The sequence below is a fragment of the Takifugu rubripes genome, chromosome 4, assembly GCF_901000725.2.
Source record: "Takifugu rubripes chromosome 4, fTakRub1.2, whole genome shotgun sequence".
Classification (NCBI taxonomy): Eukaryota; Metazoa; Chordata; class Actinopteri; order Tetraodontiformes; family Tetraodontidae; genus Takifugu; species Takifugu rubripes.
The window spans coordinates 7,658,003-7,677,586 of record NC_042288.1 but is presented as its reverse complement, the minus strand read 5'-3'; the positions used below and the strand labels follow the sequence as shown (position 1 = coordinate 7,677,586).

The 19,584-nt window shown below is 44.4% G+C and overlaps 1 protein-coding gene across 1 annotated transcript in view; it reads left to right on the top strand.

Moving 5' to 3' along the window:
- The window catches only part of cdh11 (cadherin 11, type 2, OB-cadherin (osteoblast)), a 59,727-nt gene extending 44,034 nt beyond the window's left edge, over positions 1 to 15,693 (top strand). The window contains exons 7-16 of the mRNA XM_011603071.2: positions 426 to 593; positions 4,319 to 4,506; positions 8,618 to 8,731; positions 8,907 to 9,046; positions 9,170 to 9,306; positions 10,719 to 10,843; positions 10,930 to 11,047; positions 12,473 to 12,724; positions 13,073 to 13,224; positions 13,299 to 15,693. Of these exons, the coding sequence (XP_011601373.1) occupies positions 426 to 593; positions 4,319 to 4,506; positions 8,618 to 8,731; positions 8,907 to 9,046; positions 9,170 to 9,306; positions 10,719 to 10,843; positions 10,930 to 11,047; positions 12,473 to 12,724; positions 13,073 to 13,224; positions 13,299 to 13,664 (1,760 nt within the window). The 3' untranslated portion in view covers positions 13,665 to 15,693. The remainder of the gene's footprint in view (positions 1 to 425; positions 594 to 4,318; positions 4,507 to 8,617; positions 8,732 to 8,906; positions 9,047 to 9,169; positions 9,307 to 10,718; positions 10,844 to 10,929; positions 11,048 to 12,472; positions 12,725 to 13,072; positions 13,225 to 13,298) is intronic.
- The last annotated feature ends 3,891 nt before the right edge of the window (positions 15,694 to 19,584 follow it).

Here is a 19,584-nt window from a genome sequence, read left to right as displayed (position 1 = left end):
TCAAATCCATAGCTCACATTTCTAATTGGTTAGGAGATTATCAGCTTTCCATGGTGTCTCACACACACTCTGTGTACTTACACTTGGGGTAATATGACAGTGGAAAGCTTCGACTCAGAGACACTGCAGTTCAACATGAGGGGAAATAAAAAGAGAGATGGAGGGAGAAGCTGCTGATGAACCAAACAGACAGAAGAGATAAGCTGGGCTTGAAATAGAGGGGGAAAAAGACTTTGGACATGGTCTGCTAGAGTAGTGTGACTGAAGGGAGATTGTGTTTTTCCTTGCAAAGTAAGAAATTTTGGAATAATTTCCATCACATTCATCTTAAGCAACATGGAGGTATAGAACCGTATTCCAGAACAAAATGTATGTTGACATGTATGGTCGAGTTTTATCTACAGTGAAAACGTCTGCCCATTCAGGTATAATCCGTACCGCCTTGCCAAACATGGACCGCGAGGCTCGCCAGGAATACAACGTGGTGATCCAGGCCAAAGACATGGGCGGTCACATGGGAGGACTGTCGGGAACAACAGAGGTCAAGATCACCCTCACCGATGTCAATGACAACCCTCCGAAGTTCCCGCTGAGTGAGTGCAAACACTAAATGTATTTGTGCGTCTTTGTTTCACCCCAAACGTCTGCTGGAAACGGTTTGCCCTCTTCTCCTGGGACGAGAGGTGAAAGTGCGAGGAAGACATTAAAGCATCCGCCACATGCAGTCTCCCATCCCGCAGCATCCCATCACCTACCACACGCGCGCACATCTCTAGATTATGCAAATTTACACACACGTATGTGCATGGTTTTGCATGCGCTGTATGTGTTTGTGCAGCCCATAGCAAGCAATATGCTCTGGATATGAGATTCACTGTAGGAGGCAGAAAAAATAACTTGGGAAATCAATTATTAAAGGTTCTTCGCTGCCCCCCTGCAAAGTCCTCGGGCAAGGTGCGCCTTCACAACGTGTGTGTCTGTGTGTAGGTGTGAGTTTAAGCGTCTCTTTAAGAAATCTGGGCAATAACTCATTTGCTGAAAACCCTGTCATAAACAGGAAGAGAAATATGTATTTGGGTGTGAAACACAATAAAATACAAAGAGCCACAATATTGATAATAATGAGCATGGTTTGGAGAACGTGCAGGCCAAGTTGGTTTTCATTCTCCTTTATAAAGCGTAGTATCAGAAAAGAATGATGGGGATCCAGCAAAAGATAAAAATATATTTTCATTCCTCCACCAATATGAAAAAAAAGAACTTGAATCAGAGATGGATGTATGTCTGTAAAATGAGTTCCATGGGAGCTTCATGCTGCTATATTTGAATCATAAACTCATTCTGTTCTCTTCCTCTCTGACTTCCTCTGTCTTGACACGTTTGTGCGTTTCTGGTCTTCCTTGCCTCTTGTAGCTGTGAGCGTAGTAACTGCTGGCAGAGATTCAGCGGAGTCTAGCCTAGCTGGAGGAATGGATGGGCAGAAAAAAGGACGAGGAAGCAGGATTAAGCCTGTGGAGGGGATGAGTAGCTGAATAAAGAAGAGTGAGGAAGAGGAAGTCAAGGAGGGAATGAAGGACAGTCAGTCCAAAAACTCACTGCAGCTTAGGGTTTCAGTGTGTTAGTTTGTAGCTCAGCTGGTCACTTGGCTTCATTTGAGGTAATATCAGAGGTTCAACATAATCTCACACCTGGAAAAGGGTGACAGCCTATTCGGTGTTAGTTTCGACGGCTTTGAGCCCTCAGCCTCTAAATGTTGCTGAAGCAGCCACATAAAATGTTCTGCAAGACGTCCAGAGCAGGAAGATGGCGCCCAGTGTCACCCACCAAGCCTTTGAATGAAGGGTGGTTATCGCAAACCCCTTTCTGACCCTTTGAGAGCAGTGACCTTGCCAGCAGCAATGTTTGCAGCAACATTATCAACCATTTTCGATATCAGGTCTGACATCTACCCGATCAGCAGAAATGCTAGATGCCAGAAAAATATTGCACAAGCTGGAAAAATCGGATGTGATGATATTTAAATGTTTCCTCTGTTGTCAGATTTTGGTTTAACTGCGCAATAAAGAGCAAAGTCAGTGAGTTTGTATGCTTTAACTGCAAGGAGCATTTTTTAAAATCAAATACCACGGATGGGTGAATGTTTGATCGCCAAATATCGCGAATTCTAAGTGTTTTCCAAGCCCGGGCTGGCAGCACAGACAGGACAGGTTACATCTCTGATACAAGACAACGCATCTAACAACAATATGGTTCTTTGCTGGTAACCCTCGTCTTAAAACGCAGGAGCGATGCAAACACCTGCAGGAAATGCCTCCCAGATGGCGTGAATGAGGACAGTGATTACATATTTAGAGGTGGACAAGAGTGAGAGAGCAAGCAGAGAGAGACGGGGAAAAAAATGGAAAATCAGTTCAGCAAAGAGGAAAACAAAACAAAACCCAGACAGTGTGTAAAAAGGGTTCCCAATTGAGCTAAAAACCAGACAGAACATATCACAGCATGACTTCCTGCGTGTGTCTCGACAGCTTTTCAGCTCTGGTCGCATGCGAGGCTGGATCCCTCCGTCTCTCCCAGACTTTGTGTTCCTGTTGTTTCCTCCTTTTCACCTCATTATCAGGCAACCCTCATTCGCCATCATGAAGCCCATCACAGCACAGACGCTACAGGAGCAGTTGGGTTTTCAAACTTTTCTAAAGTCCACATTTAATAGGCCACATGTGAGGGATGGTCTCGGAATTACAGTGCTGTGCAAACACACACTTCTCTTTGTTGTTTAACAGTTCAAAGGCAGAAAAAAGTCAAAAATATAAAATCATATAAAATAGTAATAATGCATGACTGTATTTAATTCCACACCATTCATATAATTGCACTGTAGATGTGGAATATTCTGGAATCCGAGGAGAAGCTTTGAATAAAATTAGAATAATGACAGATTCTGTGACTTGAGCTGAACTCTATCTGCTTGAATTACAGTCGCTCCCGTCAACGCTTACATTAATTGCTGCTTAAAATGAATTAAATACATGCAAAAATAGATTTTACCCTTGAGGGACACAGACTGTGTTTTCCTAATAGAGAATATTGTGCTGTGCAATAAAGTGTAAAGATTTCACATCAAACTCAAATGAGAGGTGGATTTCAGGGCACATCCATGACACCCTTGTCTGGTTACTTGATTGGCGGTTCCGTCAATATATTAGAAGCTTCCTACTTCTAAGAGCCAACCTCACATCAGCCCCGATGGTAAAATGTGCCGCAGCTCGTTTGAGCCTGCAGTCAGGTACGCCAGCCCGTCCGCCCGCCCGCCTGTGGGTTCTGTCCTGCAACGTTTAACTCAGCTGCCAGGAGCCATTGAAGTAAAGCTACTTAGGAAAAGCAAGAATAGAACGGCAGCAGAGGAGAGGGAGGGAGAGGGCAAAGGAGGGGGGCAGGAATGAAATGAGCTTTGAGGCAGAACGGGCAGAGAGAAGAGAGCAGGAGGAGGAGGAGGAGATGAGGGAAGCAGGGCAGAGTGAAGAGGAGAGGCGAGATGACGCTTGTGAAGGGAAAGTAAATGAGAGGCAGCGAGGGCTCATCAAAACATCTCATCTCTCAATGATTTTGAAAATCAAGGCTAGAAATTGAGAAGAACGAGGAGGTGGGACGTGTTTGAAGGCAGCGTGGAACGAGTTAGGGGGCCTAGAGGGCTGCTCTCCTCTTTCACTTTCATGGCCAGATTAATTTCAAGATTTAGCAGGGATGCAACACCTGGGCGGGCGTGATAAACATGCTAATAATTTACAAGACAAACTGATCCGCTTATTCTTGTGAATGGAGGGGCAGAGAAGAAATACACATGCAGGAATCACGGGCTGATAAAAGTTATGTCAGGAACCAGCAGAAACCCCGAGTTCGACCACTTTGTGGGTTTTTTTAAATCAGCAGCATGATTGTGTAAAAATCGAATGCTTGTAACAGGTGAGAGCAGAAGGAATGACAAACCAAGAGAGAGAAGAGGAGAAAAGGGAATAGAGCCGACATATGGTCCTCCTGCTCTCTTTCTACCAGCCAGGTGTCGACTCTGTCAGATACACTCATACCTGACACTATAGGAGAGATTAATATGCTTTGGGTCTCATGAAGACCCTCTGGGTCATAAAGACAGATGGTATAATTCATGTTAATCCTCCCTGCCCTCCAAAACTGACCCTGACTCGGGTAGTAAACAGCAAGCAGTCCCAAATTCTCTCAAGACCTGTGTTGAATTTAAAAGCAGTGAAACTAAAGCTTGAAACTTTTTTTGTCTCCCCCCCCCCAAACACACACACATACTTAGCTGTGTATCAGATGTCTGTGTCGGAGGACAAAGTGCCGGGTGAGGAGGTGGGCAGACTGATGGCCAAAGACCCCGACCTCGGAGAAAACGGACAAGTGAACTACCGCTTCGTGGATGGAGATGGAATGGGCGTGTTTGAACTGAGCACGGACTCCGAGACCAAAGAGGCCATCATCAAACTGAAGAAGGTGGGGAATGAAAGATTATTTTCAAGCTTTACCAGAAATAACTGTTTCCAGCAAAAAATAAAGCAAGATGTGTCCAGGCTCGCTGTGATTTCAACTGTCCTGATCCCTAAACAGCCTTTTCTCAGCCACTTTTGTCATGTGTTGCCTGTTATGTTTCTTACATTTAGCTGTTCTTATTGTGTCGGCCATTTTCTTCCACTTTACTGGCGCAGAAATGTTACGTAGGCTTCACTTTTCCTCCGAACAAAGAGGGTTAATGTCAGAACTGACCGGCCCGCACTTCAGCAGAGCGGGGGCTGACGAAAACCCGAGGAGCACTGCTGACGTTACCGGGCAGCAAAGGGGAGGTTCTGCCGCGTTGCCTTCGCTGACGACCCTCACAGATCCTTATTATGCCTTATGTGAACACTGACTTCCACGGTTGTCAGTGAGAGTGCATTAACTTTCATGCTTGGCTTGGCCGCTGTGCTCATCTTCTGCACTGTCGCCGCGACACACGTGCACACGTGCACAATAACTGAAGCGTTCAGTGAGCCAGCTCAGCACACACAATTACGTCCCCTCTCACACACATATGGGCTGTTATTGTCTCAAATACAAACACACGAGCAGAAACGTACCGCTCCCACACACACACACACACACACACGCACACACACACACACACACACACACGCACACACACACACACACAGAGTTTTGTGCTGTATATGTAGCTGCAGGTTGAGATTATGAGCTCAAACCACCAGTGAGCTTTAGTGTCCTGCTATGCCCAACAGGACATCCTGCTGTCGGGTGTCTGCAATTAAAAAATAATGATGTTCACACTCAAGTCGGCAATAAGAGCAGGGACATGAAAATAAAACCAAAAAATGACCCTTTTACTTTCCATCTTTTGACATTACGAATCACCGCACTCTCGATTTGGCAGGACTTCGGCCCACAGCTAAAGACGCCTACTGTACATTCTTTTTTTTTCCCAAACCATTTGCTTTGTTCGGTAAAAGGCTTTGCGTTCAAATGTACAGTAATTACAGTAAGCGGTTGAAAGTAAGATGAATTCTGTGGCAAGCTGAAGTTGCTTCGCAGAGAGCGATGCCGTTGCTCTGAAGAGCGGCCAGCTTTAACCCGCTGCTGTTTTTACTGATGCTGTGGGAAAATCTTTGTCTGATTCAATCGATACGAGTCTGTTTCATGCTATTTTTCCCACAACCGGCTGCATGAAGGATTCCTTTGGCGCATGGCGCTGCAGCATGGTGTTAAGACTACCAGGTTTAGCGCCTCTCTTCCCACTCAGGGCTGGCCGGTGAAAGGGTGAATGACTTTGCTTTGCTTTCAACAAATGCAATTTGTGGGCCCTGGAGCATAGCAGCTAAACAAACAGATCAGGTAACGTTAAAAGTGGAACCCGGAATGTGGGACAAAACCCGGGTGAGTCCTGGGGTAAACAGACTTATTATTGGCACGATTAAATTATAAATCCATATAATCAACAACAGCAGAGTTGACGGCCAATAAATAAAGCTCATCGATGCACCAGCGTGTCTGGAAGCTTCAGGGAGCCGACAGTTCACGGTTTTATAGACAAACTTCTCCCCATTCAGCACCAGTTCTGTTGGATTTACACTTGACATTGCCTGATTAGATGTGCGGAAATTAATAGTTTAAGGATATTTTGATTTGATGAAAAGTGGGATACCCTTGATTAAATCCACTAGCTGCCGCTTAACGATCCCTCGGATCCCTGCCTTTAGCAGTCCAACGCTGATTTGAAGTGCTAGCGTTTGGCCGTGTGAACAGTCGAGAGACGCTTGAGTCGCATTTGCGTTTGTCTCAATCTTATAATGCGTGTAAACGTATCGGTATGTGTGAAGTCTGCGTCTCGATGCCTCTCCAGGGAAATCACGACCCCCGGCTCCCAGCAGGCGCACGCTCGTTCGTACACAGAAGAACACGTCGAGCCTAACACCTCAGCACGCTTTCAAATCAGCAGTGGGAGTAGCCTCCACTAATCTCTATTCTCCCACACCCGCACGCACGCATAGGGACTCGCTTTAATCAGCTATTCTCTTTCAACTATGTCCTGACGAAAGCAGTCCGCAGCATATTAAGGAGCTGCGTGAGTGCGTCGGAGGGAAAGGCATTATTGTGAATATCATTATCTCTCGCCGCTCCACAAAAAGGCAGAGAGTGACGAGCATTCGTGGAAGGACGGAGGAGGCAAAGGAGACAGAGAGCACGCAAAGAAGAGGGTATTAAAGAACTGGGTCACATCTATCCTATTAGCATTGTGCCTATCATCAATTCATTAGTTGCTGGATGCAAGTGGAAATGAGTAAGCGTGGAGCGATCCGCTTTCAGTCGCAAATGAAGCCGTTGCATCAGGGTCCACCCAAAGCAAAGCAGCTCGCTTCATGCTAACGCGATGGCTTCCATTTAGGTCTTCGCCTGTCAGATAATAAAACTCGTTGTATTGCATGAGGTCACACCTCACTTACAGACGATGAATGTGGATACGGCACAGTAACAGTCCCAGCTTCTTCCATGAGGAAGAAACTGGGACTTTTATTTTAGCCCCGACCGTAACCACGACTGTGTCCCGCAACATTCAACGCCATAAGGACGTCAGGCGATATGAACTTAGCGAAAAGCGATGCAAGAGAAGATCTGTTGCATTGCTCTTTGGAGCCTCGGGAAACTGACGTTGCGTCATTACTTGGCAAGCTGAGAGTGACAGCGTGTCATCCGATCATAGCTGCAGCTATTTTGGTAACCCGATCGCCATGTCTTATGACTTGACAGCAGTTAACTGATCCATTCCTGAACTTAGGAGTCCAGCCTCCTTCCCAAAGAGATTTTACCAAGTGGTCACATCCGGACTGAAAAGATCAGACCTCTCTCCAGACTTTAGTCTAACATATCCCCAACATGGCGGAAGAACAATGGTGGAGTTAGATAACAATTATCTGGTTTAAAAATACATCACTGTTGCCCGAAAGAACAAGACAGGAGTGCAAGCGAAGCAGCCAAGTGCCGCTAGTAACACACGAGTTCCCATAATCACAGAAGAGAACATCTCCTGGGTATTTAACTTTCCTGAAATGAATGCCAACACATTTGTTGACTCAAAAGTCGCTCCCACAGGAGCACAGTGTTACTGCATGAGAATGGAAAAAGGGGATGATTTGTCAGATATAACCACCGTTTAGCTGAAGGTCGCTTCTTTGAAAGTGCTGAGCCACAGATTGTGACAGGAGGAGAGGGTGCGATGCTTCCTGGGTCTGAATGTTGCACCTGCGCGCCCACACTGACGTTGATTCAATATCAAGGCCATTAAAAGTCACTGGCTTCTCTCTCAATATATAGTAAGTGAATTTAAGCTGAGCTCAATACAGTGAATTCGATCTCAGCGTTTTTACAGTGGCCTTGCAGTGACATTGATAGCCCTTTTTAGTTTTTAGTTTTTTTTAAATGCGTTCTTATCGTATCTGTCTTCATTATAAAAGCTGTAAAACAAAAGCAGGAAATAAAAGAAAGGCAGCAGTGCTGTTGGGGCATTAATCGTTGCCGCGTGGGACTTCATTTCATCTCTACCTTGTGACCCCCAAACACTTTCCGCTCCTTTTATGGCGCAGTGTCCCAAACTCCCAGACCTCATCCGTGCTCATTAAAACCAGTGCAGAATTGTTTTTCGTGTGTTGATGAAAATGGCCCTGCAGAAAACATCCAAATGTCTCATCCATGATTCATTGTGGTCCCACAATACTCGTGAAATTGTGTAATATCGCGTGGTTTAGAATGTCTTGAGGTAAGACTCAACAGGGCTACTTCCTTGTTTCACTGCATTGTAATCTTCGTGGACTCCACCTTTCAATACAGCGATAATGAGCTGGTTGTCATTCATGTAGCAACAGCTCCCCCTAGCAGTGGATCAGGGAACAGGTCTGACCCTCACAAAGCCATTGGGAATTTTCTTAATTCCACAAAATCAGGATAAAACCTCTTTGAATATGTGTTTACAGTTTACTTTTTTTTTTAAAAGAACATGTTTTTTTTTCCTTTTCAGTAACGTGATTATGTCTCTCTCCCTCTCTCTGTCTCACACCCTCAGCATGTGGACTATGAGAATAAACGGTTGTACACGTTGAAGGTGGAGGGATCGAACCCCCACATTGACCCACGGTTCCTTGCTTGGGGGCCCTATAAGGATGAAGCTACAATAAAGGTACACACAGTAAAATATGCCTGGAAAACCTACCAAACCCTCTGCGTGCTACAACTTGAAGAGTGTAGATTTATGCATGACAGCACTCGGAACAGATTTTGTTTGTTTGAGTGCGTGCAACAAGATAAATATCCCAGTGGTGTTTGAGGAAATGAAGGTATTTGCGTGTCTGTAGATCTCCGTGGAGGATGCGGACGAGCCTCCGGTGTTCATGGCTCCCAGTTACACGTTTGAGGTAGAGGAAAACGCACCTGCAGGAACTGTTGTGGGAAGAGTCCACGCCAAGGACACAGACGTTGCCGTCAACCCCATAAGGTAACAAGAGCATAGGAAGCGAGAACAATCCACTTGCCTACTTGTGTACATGTTTTTCGGCTCTTTTTGTGACAAATAACTCTTCAGAATTCGAGGTTCAACGCGTGCTTGTTGTCCTGACAGGTACATGATCCCTCAGTACACAGATATAGAGCGGTTCTTTAGCATCAACTCAGAAGATGGATTGATCACCACGGCGAAACCACTGGACAGAGAGACGCAGGCCTGGCATAACATATCTGTGTCAGCCACAGAGATCGGTACGCGCAAACTTTCTTGCAGAGGCGACGGCACACATCAAGCACTTCCAACATTTGAGGGGAATTGGGACTGGATCTGACATGCGTGGGCCCTCACAACATCAAAACAACGTTTGTGACTCATTATGGTCTCGCTTCCACGCTCAGACCTATTACGTAAAGTGAAAAGTGACAAAACAGCCGCCGCACTGTCGCTGCTAATTTATTTTCAGCCACTTCTTGCGAGGAGTTAAACTACAAACTGTCAGCATTTGATCTTGCTGGGTTTTGCCAAAAATGATGAACTGTAAGATGCAGAGACTACGTGTAAAGATGGATGAACAGATGGAAGCATCGCAGCCAGACGGACTGTCTGCAGTGTTAGACGCACAGTTATTTAGCTAGTTATCAGCTAATGTCCTTGGCTGATGTGTGGTCGACTGGTTGATGTAGACATGGGTTTTCAGTGGATAAAGCTTAAAAACATCCTCCTTGCTGTCATTTACTGATTCAAAGAGATAGAAAATAAAATAACTGTAAATCTTTTGAGGTAAATTTCACTACCGATTCTAGCAGTTAATTTAAGCAGGGGGATTTTTTTCCCCTCACTAAATAAATTCAATTCCACCAGCGGCAGTTCTTCAGACACAAAAAAGATAGTCAGATAAGTGAAAAACTAAAGTAAAAGCAATTTAAACACCACTTCCATCTTCCATCTTCCATCTCCATCACAAACACTCTTGGTAATGATACAGGGGTAAAAAATAAATAAATTGAAGCGAGGGGAGAAAAAAATGTTTGCTAGCCCACAGGCTCTCTTGAGCTTTCTCTCTCCTGATTCATCCTGAAAAACACTGCTGCTAGCAAGCCACATTGGCCCCACCCTAGGATTCTGTGGTTGGGGCTCCAACTAAGAGAGCGCAGTGTGGTTTCCCTGTGGTGTCCTAGACGCCAGACGGCCAGATGGAAACCAGCTCGCCGCCCACAAACCTAGGACCACTGTAGGCTACGCTAACCACTCACAGGCTCTGGGAAGCTAAATGAATGGCTTGTAATAACAGGGTAGAGGGAAAAATCATACTGACTAGAATTACAAATATGCAAGGCATTGTAGAAATAGATTTTCAAAAGTGTGTGCAAACAAAAAAAACCACCTTTTATCTTTCAGCACTTCTTTGCTCATGTCGATGTTGTAGGAGCATCTCAGGTTCAGTATTGCCGTATGTATCACATATATATCTGGCATTAGTCTCGTCGCCTGAGAGGCTCTGATTGACAGGTAACCTTGCTGGGAATTATTCATCGTTAGATGTGGGGGTGAAGATGAAGACAGACAAGCGCAGGCATATTCAAGCACAAACAAAAATCTGCTTTCAGTGTAAGTGAAATGCGCAGCTGAATCTGACGGTTAGCTCCTGTGTGTCTGCGTGTAGGCGGCCATCACCAAGACACCAAAGTTCGGGTCAACATCAGAGTCAAAGACGTGAACGACAACCCCCCGGAGTTGGCGAACAACAACAATGAGGTGTTCATGTGCGAGTCTGCCAGTCCGGGAAAGGTAGGGTTTGCACGTCAAAGTGGGAATTTAGAGGAGATTGGATGTTCCTGTTACTGATGGAAGATGTTTTCGCACCTGTGATTCAGAGCATTCAAACGATTTCGGCGGTGGACAAAGATGAGATGGGCCACAGGCAGCACTTCACATTCAGCCTTGCTCCAGAAGTTGCCCACAACCACAACTTCTCCATCAAAGACAATAGAGGTAAACCATTCGATTCGTATTTTGGGCTTTTGACACATCACTCTTGCAGAATATTCCTCGTTCTGCGGCGCCGCTCTCGGCGTCTTCCTCCTTTTTCCAAGATTAGATCAAAGCGTGACCAGATGGAGGCTCGCAACACTCGTGGAGAGCAGCAGGTGCTCTGAATCTCTCACACACAAATGCACACGCGTCCTGCGGGCTGTATTAATTGCAGTGGGGTCTCCGTCCGTCTGTACATATTTCTTTGGGGGCCTGCTGATTGAATTAAGTGTTGAGATTGCTGTGAGGGAAGTGAAAGGAAGGGATTTTAAAGAATGGAGGCGAGAAGCAAAGAGCGAGGATAAGAATTCTGGAACCACAAGCTTTGAAAATAGGAGCTGTAGCAGGCTGAGTCTTATATGGTGAACAGGGGGAGATCTGAGGGACATGCTGGTCCTGATGGAAAACTCACAGAATGGACATTAAATACATAGAAATACAAGAGGAAAAGAAAGGCTGCCCGCGTGCTAGCAGCTCTCTTAGCAGTCAGATTTTTATTCACTGTGCATCATTTCGATATCGTAGTTTTTCTCTTCTGCTCTGACGGAGTTTCCAAAAATGCGACTTTTGCTGGATGATAAAGCCTCGCCCATTCTGGAACAAAGCCTTCGTAACAATAAACCAGCACCGTTTTCTCCCTGGTTGCCGGAACAGAGCTTGTCACAACAGAAGTAACAACAGCTTTTGATTACATTTCCTACTCAACTGATGAAAGCACCCTCTATTTAACGGAAATTTAATGTCATCCAGTCACACCTCATTGGCTTATGTCCGTGCCCATTGTCGGTCTGTTGATTACATTGTGTGCGTATGTCCGTGCAGGCGACAGGAATGAAGCAGTGATAATGCTGAAAAATAATAAACCTAGCAGTATCTCCGGCAAGCAGGACAAATAAACAATCTCGCCAAACAAGAATGGCGTTTCACCTCCACCTAGCGAGCCCACGCCTTAACCTTTATCTTTGGACCGTTTTTCATCCTCCATTTTCTTTTTCTTCCATTCTCCCGCACCACTCCGCTAACTTCTTTTTCAATTTCTGTGTTTTTGTTTAATATTCTGGGTCACCCGAATGATGGCGGTAGCTGTCAGTCATTCCCATCATGCCTGCGGCCTGCTACGTCGCTCACCGTGCATCAGTGCGACAAATCTGACCTCATCATGTCACAGAAACAACAGCCACAGCTTATCATTGCTATTTTGAAGCGTATAAAGGATGTAATAAATCCACAAGATAGCAACAATACCGTTGAATTCTCCTCAGATGAGGCTGAGCTTTGGTGGCTCTAAACATTTACCTATTTCACCTATTGCGAGGAACTTTAAATGTTTATTATAGATCCACTTTTTCCATCGACTGAGCACCATGTTTTGGTCCCCATCTGCAGACAGCACGGCCAGCGTCGTTGTGCTCCGGAAAGGATTCAGCCGCCTGACGCAAGATATTTACCATCTTCCCATTGAAATAAACGACAACGGCTTACCCGCCATGAGCAGCACCAACACCCTGACCATCCGAGTCTGCTCCTGTGACACTAAAAACACCATCCTGTCCTGCAACGTGGAGCCCTACGTCCTGCCGGCCGGACTCAGCACGGGGGCTCTGATAGCCATATTGGCGTGTATCGTTATTCTGTTGGGTAAGGAGCTCATCTTTGGGATGTTCTTGCCGCTTGAGCTGTATTTGTCTCTGTGTTGAGCAGAAAATGCACCAATGAATGAAGAGAAGAGAAGCTAAAGTGTAAAGATTTAGTAGTAGTAGTAGTACACGCTGTGTCTGGCGCTTACAACCTTGTTGAAGAACGACATGTTGATATCCAACTGCAATTAAGTGTCATGTGTGTGCAACGGGCAACACAACAATGAAATTGATTAAACTATCCAAGGCCTAATTACATTAATATCCCACAGTACTAATTATGTCACGCTTGAAATCCCCTTTTTTCAAAGAGACTTCTATAACATAGCGCCGTGCTTCTCTTTGGCAGCCATCGTGGTGTTGTTTGTCGCTCTGCGGCGTCAGAAGAAGGAGCCTTTGATAGTGTTTGAAGAGGAGGACATCCGGGAGAACATTATCACTTACGATGACGAGGGAGGTGGCGAAGAGGACACCGAGGCCTTCGATATTGCTACGCTGCAGGTATGAAAAGAGCCGCCCCTCTCGGCGCCCCGTTGTCGTGTCTGAACTGCTGAACTGAGATTCGGATTTTTCAGAATCCAGACGGCGCCAACGGTTTCCTGCCTAGGAAGGACATGAAACCAGAGTTCCAGTATCCTATGAGGCCCGGCAGCGGCCGCCCTGCGGCCAACAGCGTCGATGTTGATGACTTCATTAAGACTCGAATCGCAGAGGCGGACAGTGACCCCACGGCCCCTCCGTACGACTCCATTCAGATCTATGGATACGAGGGCAGAGGATCGTTGGCCGGATCGTTGAGTTCCCTTGAGTCCGTCACAACAGAGTCTGACTTGGATTATGACTATCTGCAGAGCTGGGGGCCGAGGTTCAAGAAGCTGGCGGATTTGTACGGGGCCAAAGACTGCTACGCTAACGATGGAGATGGTGGTGAAGACTGTTAACAGTGATCTCCATTAGCGGACGCCTCCGATATCCGAAAGATCGATTCCACGAGGATTCGTTACCTGAGGATTAAAACTCCTCAGTAGCCTGATGTTTCCAACCAGAACCCCATCAGTTAAAGCCAGATTATTGGGACATTGATGGCTTCCCCTCTAGCGGCACCTCCCGGGTCCTCCAAGATGATTTGTTAATGAACATATAATGAACGCTAAGACTCAAATTCACTCCCTGCTTTCCCCCGAAACCTTCTTCTCTCTACAGACTGAGCATTGGAGGGCTAGGAAATTTGTTTTGTCACCAGTTTGTTGGTTTGAACGCACATCACGGGGGAATTGTTGCTATGTGGTCAGAACAAATCGTTTTAGCTAAATGTTTAGATGCGTAGAGGTTCAACACACTTCTCTGGACTGGATTCACATTTTTCTCAAGGAAGAGTCCCGTTTAAAGTTTGTGCGAGGAAAAGGAAGAAATTTTTAAGGAAGAAATGAAATAATGTGAGAAATTAAACAGCAATGTGGGCTCCACCTGAAGGAGAAGGTGGTGTGTGTGTGCTGAGGTGGTTACGATAGCGCGACAGACTCCGAGTTGTTGATACTGTGAAGACGTTGTGAGCGTCTTCACAGTATGGTGGCCTTACAATAAATAAACAGCAACTCCAGGGGTAAATACAGCAACAACAGAGACCACTAGCTTCAGTAGCTACACACTGATGAGGCGTGTCTGTCTAAACGCTACACAAATTACTGTGTTTCCTCCTTTACCCCAAAAAGAAACAAGACTCAAAGTGGATTCAGTTTTTTTTTTATAAAAAGAAAAACACAAAACAAAACTTTAAATGGTTCTGTGTTCATTTTCTTGTAAAAAAAAAAAAAGGAGAGAAATCAACCCCCAACTACGTTCTGGTTCCCCCGATTCCTCCCATCAAGCGATCGCTTCCCATACCAATGAATGGTCACTCATTCAGAGTCCATCCATGATGATCAATCACAACAAGTAAAAGACCTGTGAGCTCGAAAAATCGCCTTAATCTTTATGGACACTCTTGCAACGCCGTGCATTCTCCTTTTTTGTCTCCTTTTTGTTTCCTCTTTTTATTTGTAATTTGAAAAGTATACTCAGAAAGCAGATTATCACGTATGTAGGTATGTACAGAGCAACGTGCAGACATGTGCTGTGTCACTTTGAGGCGCCAACTTGCACCTTGTGCACTCTTCATCTAGGATGAGCCGTTTCTGCCAACGCTGTAAATGTAGACTAGGAAAGTGTGCGATTTTGGTTTTTTTTCAACGATACCAGCTCTGTTGGCGGCAACATCTGTTGCATCAACACGTGTTGCTCTTCGAGCGTAAACATTGGATCTGAAAAGAGCGTTTTCTACGTCACATCTACGGGAAGGCTGAAGCAGAGCATCCTGTTTGAGTAGTAGACTGAGTAGATTTTTGACCAATCTATTTTTAATGTTATTATATTATTATGACTATTACGGTTGTTTTGTTATTATTATCATTATTATGACAGTATTCTTTTTTTCGCAGCTGCAGTGGAACCGATTCATGATTGAGTCTTTGCGGTAAAGAAATCTCCTTCAGGGCGCCTGATGAGCGATTGTGTGTTTTGGACAGCCAGGCGAGTTGATTACTGCAGAGATTTCTACATGAAATTTGGAATTTGCTTGTATGAACACAATCTTTTCATTTTTTTCTTTCATTATTTGCCATTCCTTTGTTTTTCTCCCCGTTAGAGAGGGAAAAACATCTGTGTTTGTTGCAGTGAGAGAACGCCTCGTTTTTATTCTGTCGAGTTTTATGGTACCGATTTGTACAATTTTAAAAGTTCTTATTTTAGTATACATGCAAAATACTCCAGTATTACAACAAAAAACATGTTACAAAGATAAGAATAAAAAAAATGACAGCATCACACTTATATTTTCTGAACATTGTACTGTTGCTTTATTATGTGCTTCAATCTCCGAAGCGAAAAAAAAAAACAAAAAACTTTGAAATAAATTCTCTTTTTATAAAACAATATGACAAATGAGTGGAAATTCAGTGGCTGACTGACTTTATCACTGACTTTGACAGATGACACACGTGTGTGAAATACTGTTTCCCTTTAGAGCTGCTACATCGATTAAAATTCAAATCTACAAATATTTGGGGGGAAAATGTTAGACATATGATAATATATCATTAGACATTTGATATAGCCAGGCTTTTTTATATATATAGTTTATAACCCTTTAAACCCTAAAGTCTTTGAGGGAAAAAAGCCTCATGACATTTGATTGTACTGTAGTTCAGCTGGGATTTGTAGTCCCTAGAACCACTAGCCTCGGTAGCTCCTCCCCTTGGATCAGGCTACAAACATGGATTCTCAACAAAGGAATGCATTTATTTCTTCTTTGAGGCGTGTTTTGTCTCCATTACAGTCTAAACATAAAACAAGTTTAAGAGAACCGCACCGCTTTATTTGCTTTTATAGTGAATGATGATGCGTGACATTTTTTATGCCCATAGGCAGGCTCGAAGGGTTGAATGTGTGACTGAATTTGTGTCTTCCTTTCACAACTGTGGAGAATGTGCAGCTTTTATACATCTCCAAGGTTAAACTGTGACCTCCTGTGGTAAATATTACATACTGGTTGGCCAGGTTAGCACATTAGCATAAGAAGACAACCCAATACAAATAATGTAATGTTATATGTCAACATGTCAGTAAAGTAAAGCCTTTTTATAACACTAATCCATTAAATCAAACATTCAATTTGTGGCCATACATTAAAATCAGTGCGTGTGGACTGTTTGCACCTAATGAGATTCTTTTATAGTTGCGCGCTGGCAGGTGGGACAAGGACAAATTATTCTGTAAAATATCATCATATTTCATAACAGGTTGTCTCCTGAAACACCTCTTCCGAAGGCATTTCAGTTTCAGTCGTAGTTATTGGAAGGAAATGTCAACTGCGAGTACACACCAGCAGAGGTTTTATTTATTGACTCCTCGGGGAGCAACGCTGTGAAAGGTCAGCCTGTACTCGGAACGAACGCCACAGTGAGAGAGGCGAGAGAACGAAAAGGACAGAAAATGTGAGGAGGAAAACGACGGTAAAGAAGCCGTAGGAATCGTGCGGCCAGACCGGACCTGACAAAGATGCAGCCATTTGATTTCAATATGCGAGCGGATCTAATGGTCCTGCAGCATTCCAATTATCAATAAAGATTGATTGAATTTCCACCACCGTTCTCCAAACATCCTGAAAACCAGCAACCATCTGAAGTCTGGTGCACGAGCAACACTTTTTAGTGAAGTAGGTGATTGTGAACACAACATATGAATCACGTATTTTAGATCATAGAAATGCTAAAACATAAACATGAAGTAAAACATCGGTGTTGGATGGGAGCATACATAGGTGAGTGAAATGCTTCTTTAAAAAGAGAAAAGATAATCCAAACAACATGGGGCTCATAGAGTTTGGGTTTTTTTTGCTACACATGCTCCACATTTGAGAGGGGAAAATGAACATGCACCACCTGCTAACCGCGGTCCCACTGGGAACGGGCAAGATGGTGGGAGGAGAGGTGAACTTCTGCACTTGACTGAAGTCTTGCTTTTTTTCCTGCATCCCTGTGGGGCAGAGATGAGAAGAGGCCCGTGGAAATCGAAGCAGAATCAATCAGAAAATTAAAAGAGGACACGCTAACCATTGTGTCTGCCAGGTAGAGGTGATGGAGCAAAGGAGGACAGGAGGGACGATAAAAGAAGGGGGTTTCAGGAGAGGTGATGATTAAAAAGCAGGGAGAGGAAGAGAGACGAGATGAACTTTTGCACCTGTTTATGCAAACGTAGCTTCTCCAACTGGGAGGAGACAGATGCAGCAAGGACAGCCAAGTTTGGCTGCTTCCCTTCCGGAGGAGAAGAAACACGTGGAGACGGATTCAGCAGAAAACAACACGCAAGACCACAAAACTTAGTAACTTAGGAACTTAACTTGGTAAATGCTAACAAGCAGTTTGTCTGATGTGTTCTTCTGTATCCTAATCTTTATTAAAAATCCATTTCAATTTGAAGAATAAAGTGCTCGCGCTTAATTGCGCATTTTGCAAGCACATTGGAAAGTTAAAGCTTGGACTTTATGACAAATGACTCTCTGTTTGGAATAATCACCATTTTGCACTTTAGGCTGATCAAGTTTCTGCTCTGCAGGCCGTTGACACACCACAGTACGTTCTGCACTTGAGTGGAAAGAAACAGAAAAAGATGCAACATAGCAACTAAAGTATGGAAGTTGCTCTAAAACGGTGCTGTTTGGAAATAGCTTTTTCCATTTCCTGAATCGAAATGATTAGGAAGAACGTGCATGCGTCCAAACAAAAACCATCTCAACGAAATCTAACCAGTTCTGAGGGTGAAAACGTTGACTTTCATTTCCCTCTTTGTCTCTGCACAGCTAACTGCTTCGGTGCTGAACTGGTGTTTCTGATCTTGAGAGGGGAAAATAAACTCTGGGTGTGGGGAACAACCATAATTTTTAATTTGTAGCCTATTTGCAGCGACATCAATATTTAAAAGCATTTCAGTCCAGCATCACTCGGCAATTAGTTTCACTGAGAGCCGCTTTGTGATGTGCAACGGCACGTGGCAAAGGTCTAAATGGGGCCATAAGACCCTGGATTTGTCTTCTCTATACGTAAATATTCACTGATCATGGCATTGAAAAGGTTTGGAATTAATATTATTATGACTTGTGAATGCTGTCATTAAGTTTTCAGTTATTCAAGCGTGTTTGCTTCCCATCAACCTTTCCCCTGGATGTCCTTTTCTATCCATCCTTAACCTATTTCCATCCATGTGCCTCTGTCTCTCGTGCTTCACTCCGCTGCTAAGATAATTACAGTTCATTCTGTGTCAGCGTGTTCGGGGATCCCAGGCTGGCTGAAGCCTGATTAGGTTTTAATCATGAAGTGGCACTTGAGTAAACAGGGAAATATTCTCGCCGTCACTCCGGAGAGCGAGTGTGTGTGGTATAGCTTGTGTACAGACTGGATGACGGGTAGACGTTCTAAGATGCATTACAGACGGACAGAGAGACCGACAGGAAGTTAATTTAACAGCCAGGAAGATGTGTGTAATGTTATTTATGCAGGGTAGAAACAGGCCATTTTACGAACAGAGGGCACCTGGAACGCACGTCAAAAACGCCCCCATTGGTGCGTTTGTATTTCTGCTGGAGAAACTGGTCGTTATTCAGAGTCAATCAGCCACCACTTTGGCAGCAAGACCGATTTTCAGGCTGGACCGTGCGCCAACACTTATTGGACAGATGGCAGATTGAGGTGGTCGACACTGGTGTGATTTTAACCTGCAAATTCTCCCAATACCGCAGCGTAATCCAACAGATCGGCCAGGCTGGCTACTTTAAAGTCAGGAGCAAGTCCCTGAAAGTTGATAAAAGGAGCTATGGTTGGCCTTCTTCATCACGGATCATAATCAAGTTATAAACAGAATAATATCTTCCTGGTGTGTGTGTGTGTGTGTGTGTGTGTGTGTGTGTGTGTGTGTGTGTGTGTGTGGGTTGAATGGTCTTTCGGAGGGCTATAATGTTAAAATCGATTTGAACTCTTCGTGTCTGTGGTCTCCCAGGTTCATAAACTCGGTATAAATTGCTAAATCGTTGCGTTGTCGGCCTTACATATTATAAATGGAGCAGTCGTAAACTGCTGTTGGAAGCTTGCTGCAATTCTGCAACTTTAAGGACTGGCTGTTTCATAAATTTACTTAAGCTGAAAGTCGAAACTTTTTATTGACAATAACCTCCTCAGAGGTGTGTTTTTATTCAGGAGGATCAACGTGGCAGCCAACCTAAAGCCGTCGTGACAACCAAATCTCAGGTGTATGATGTAGCCCCTGAATGAA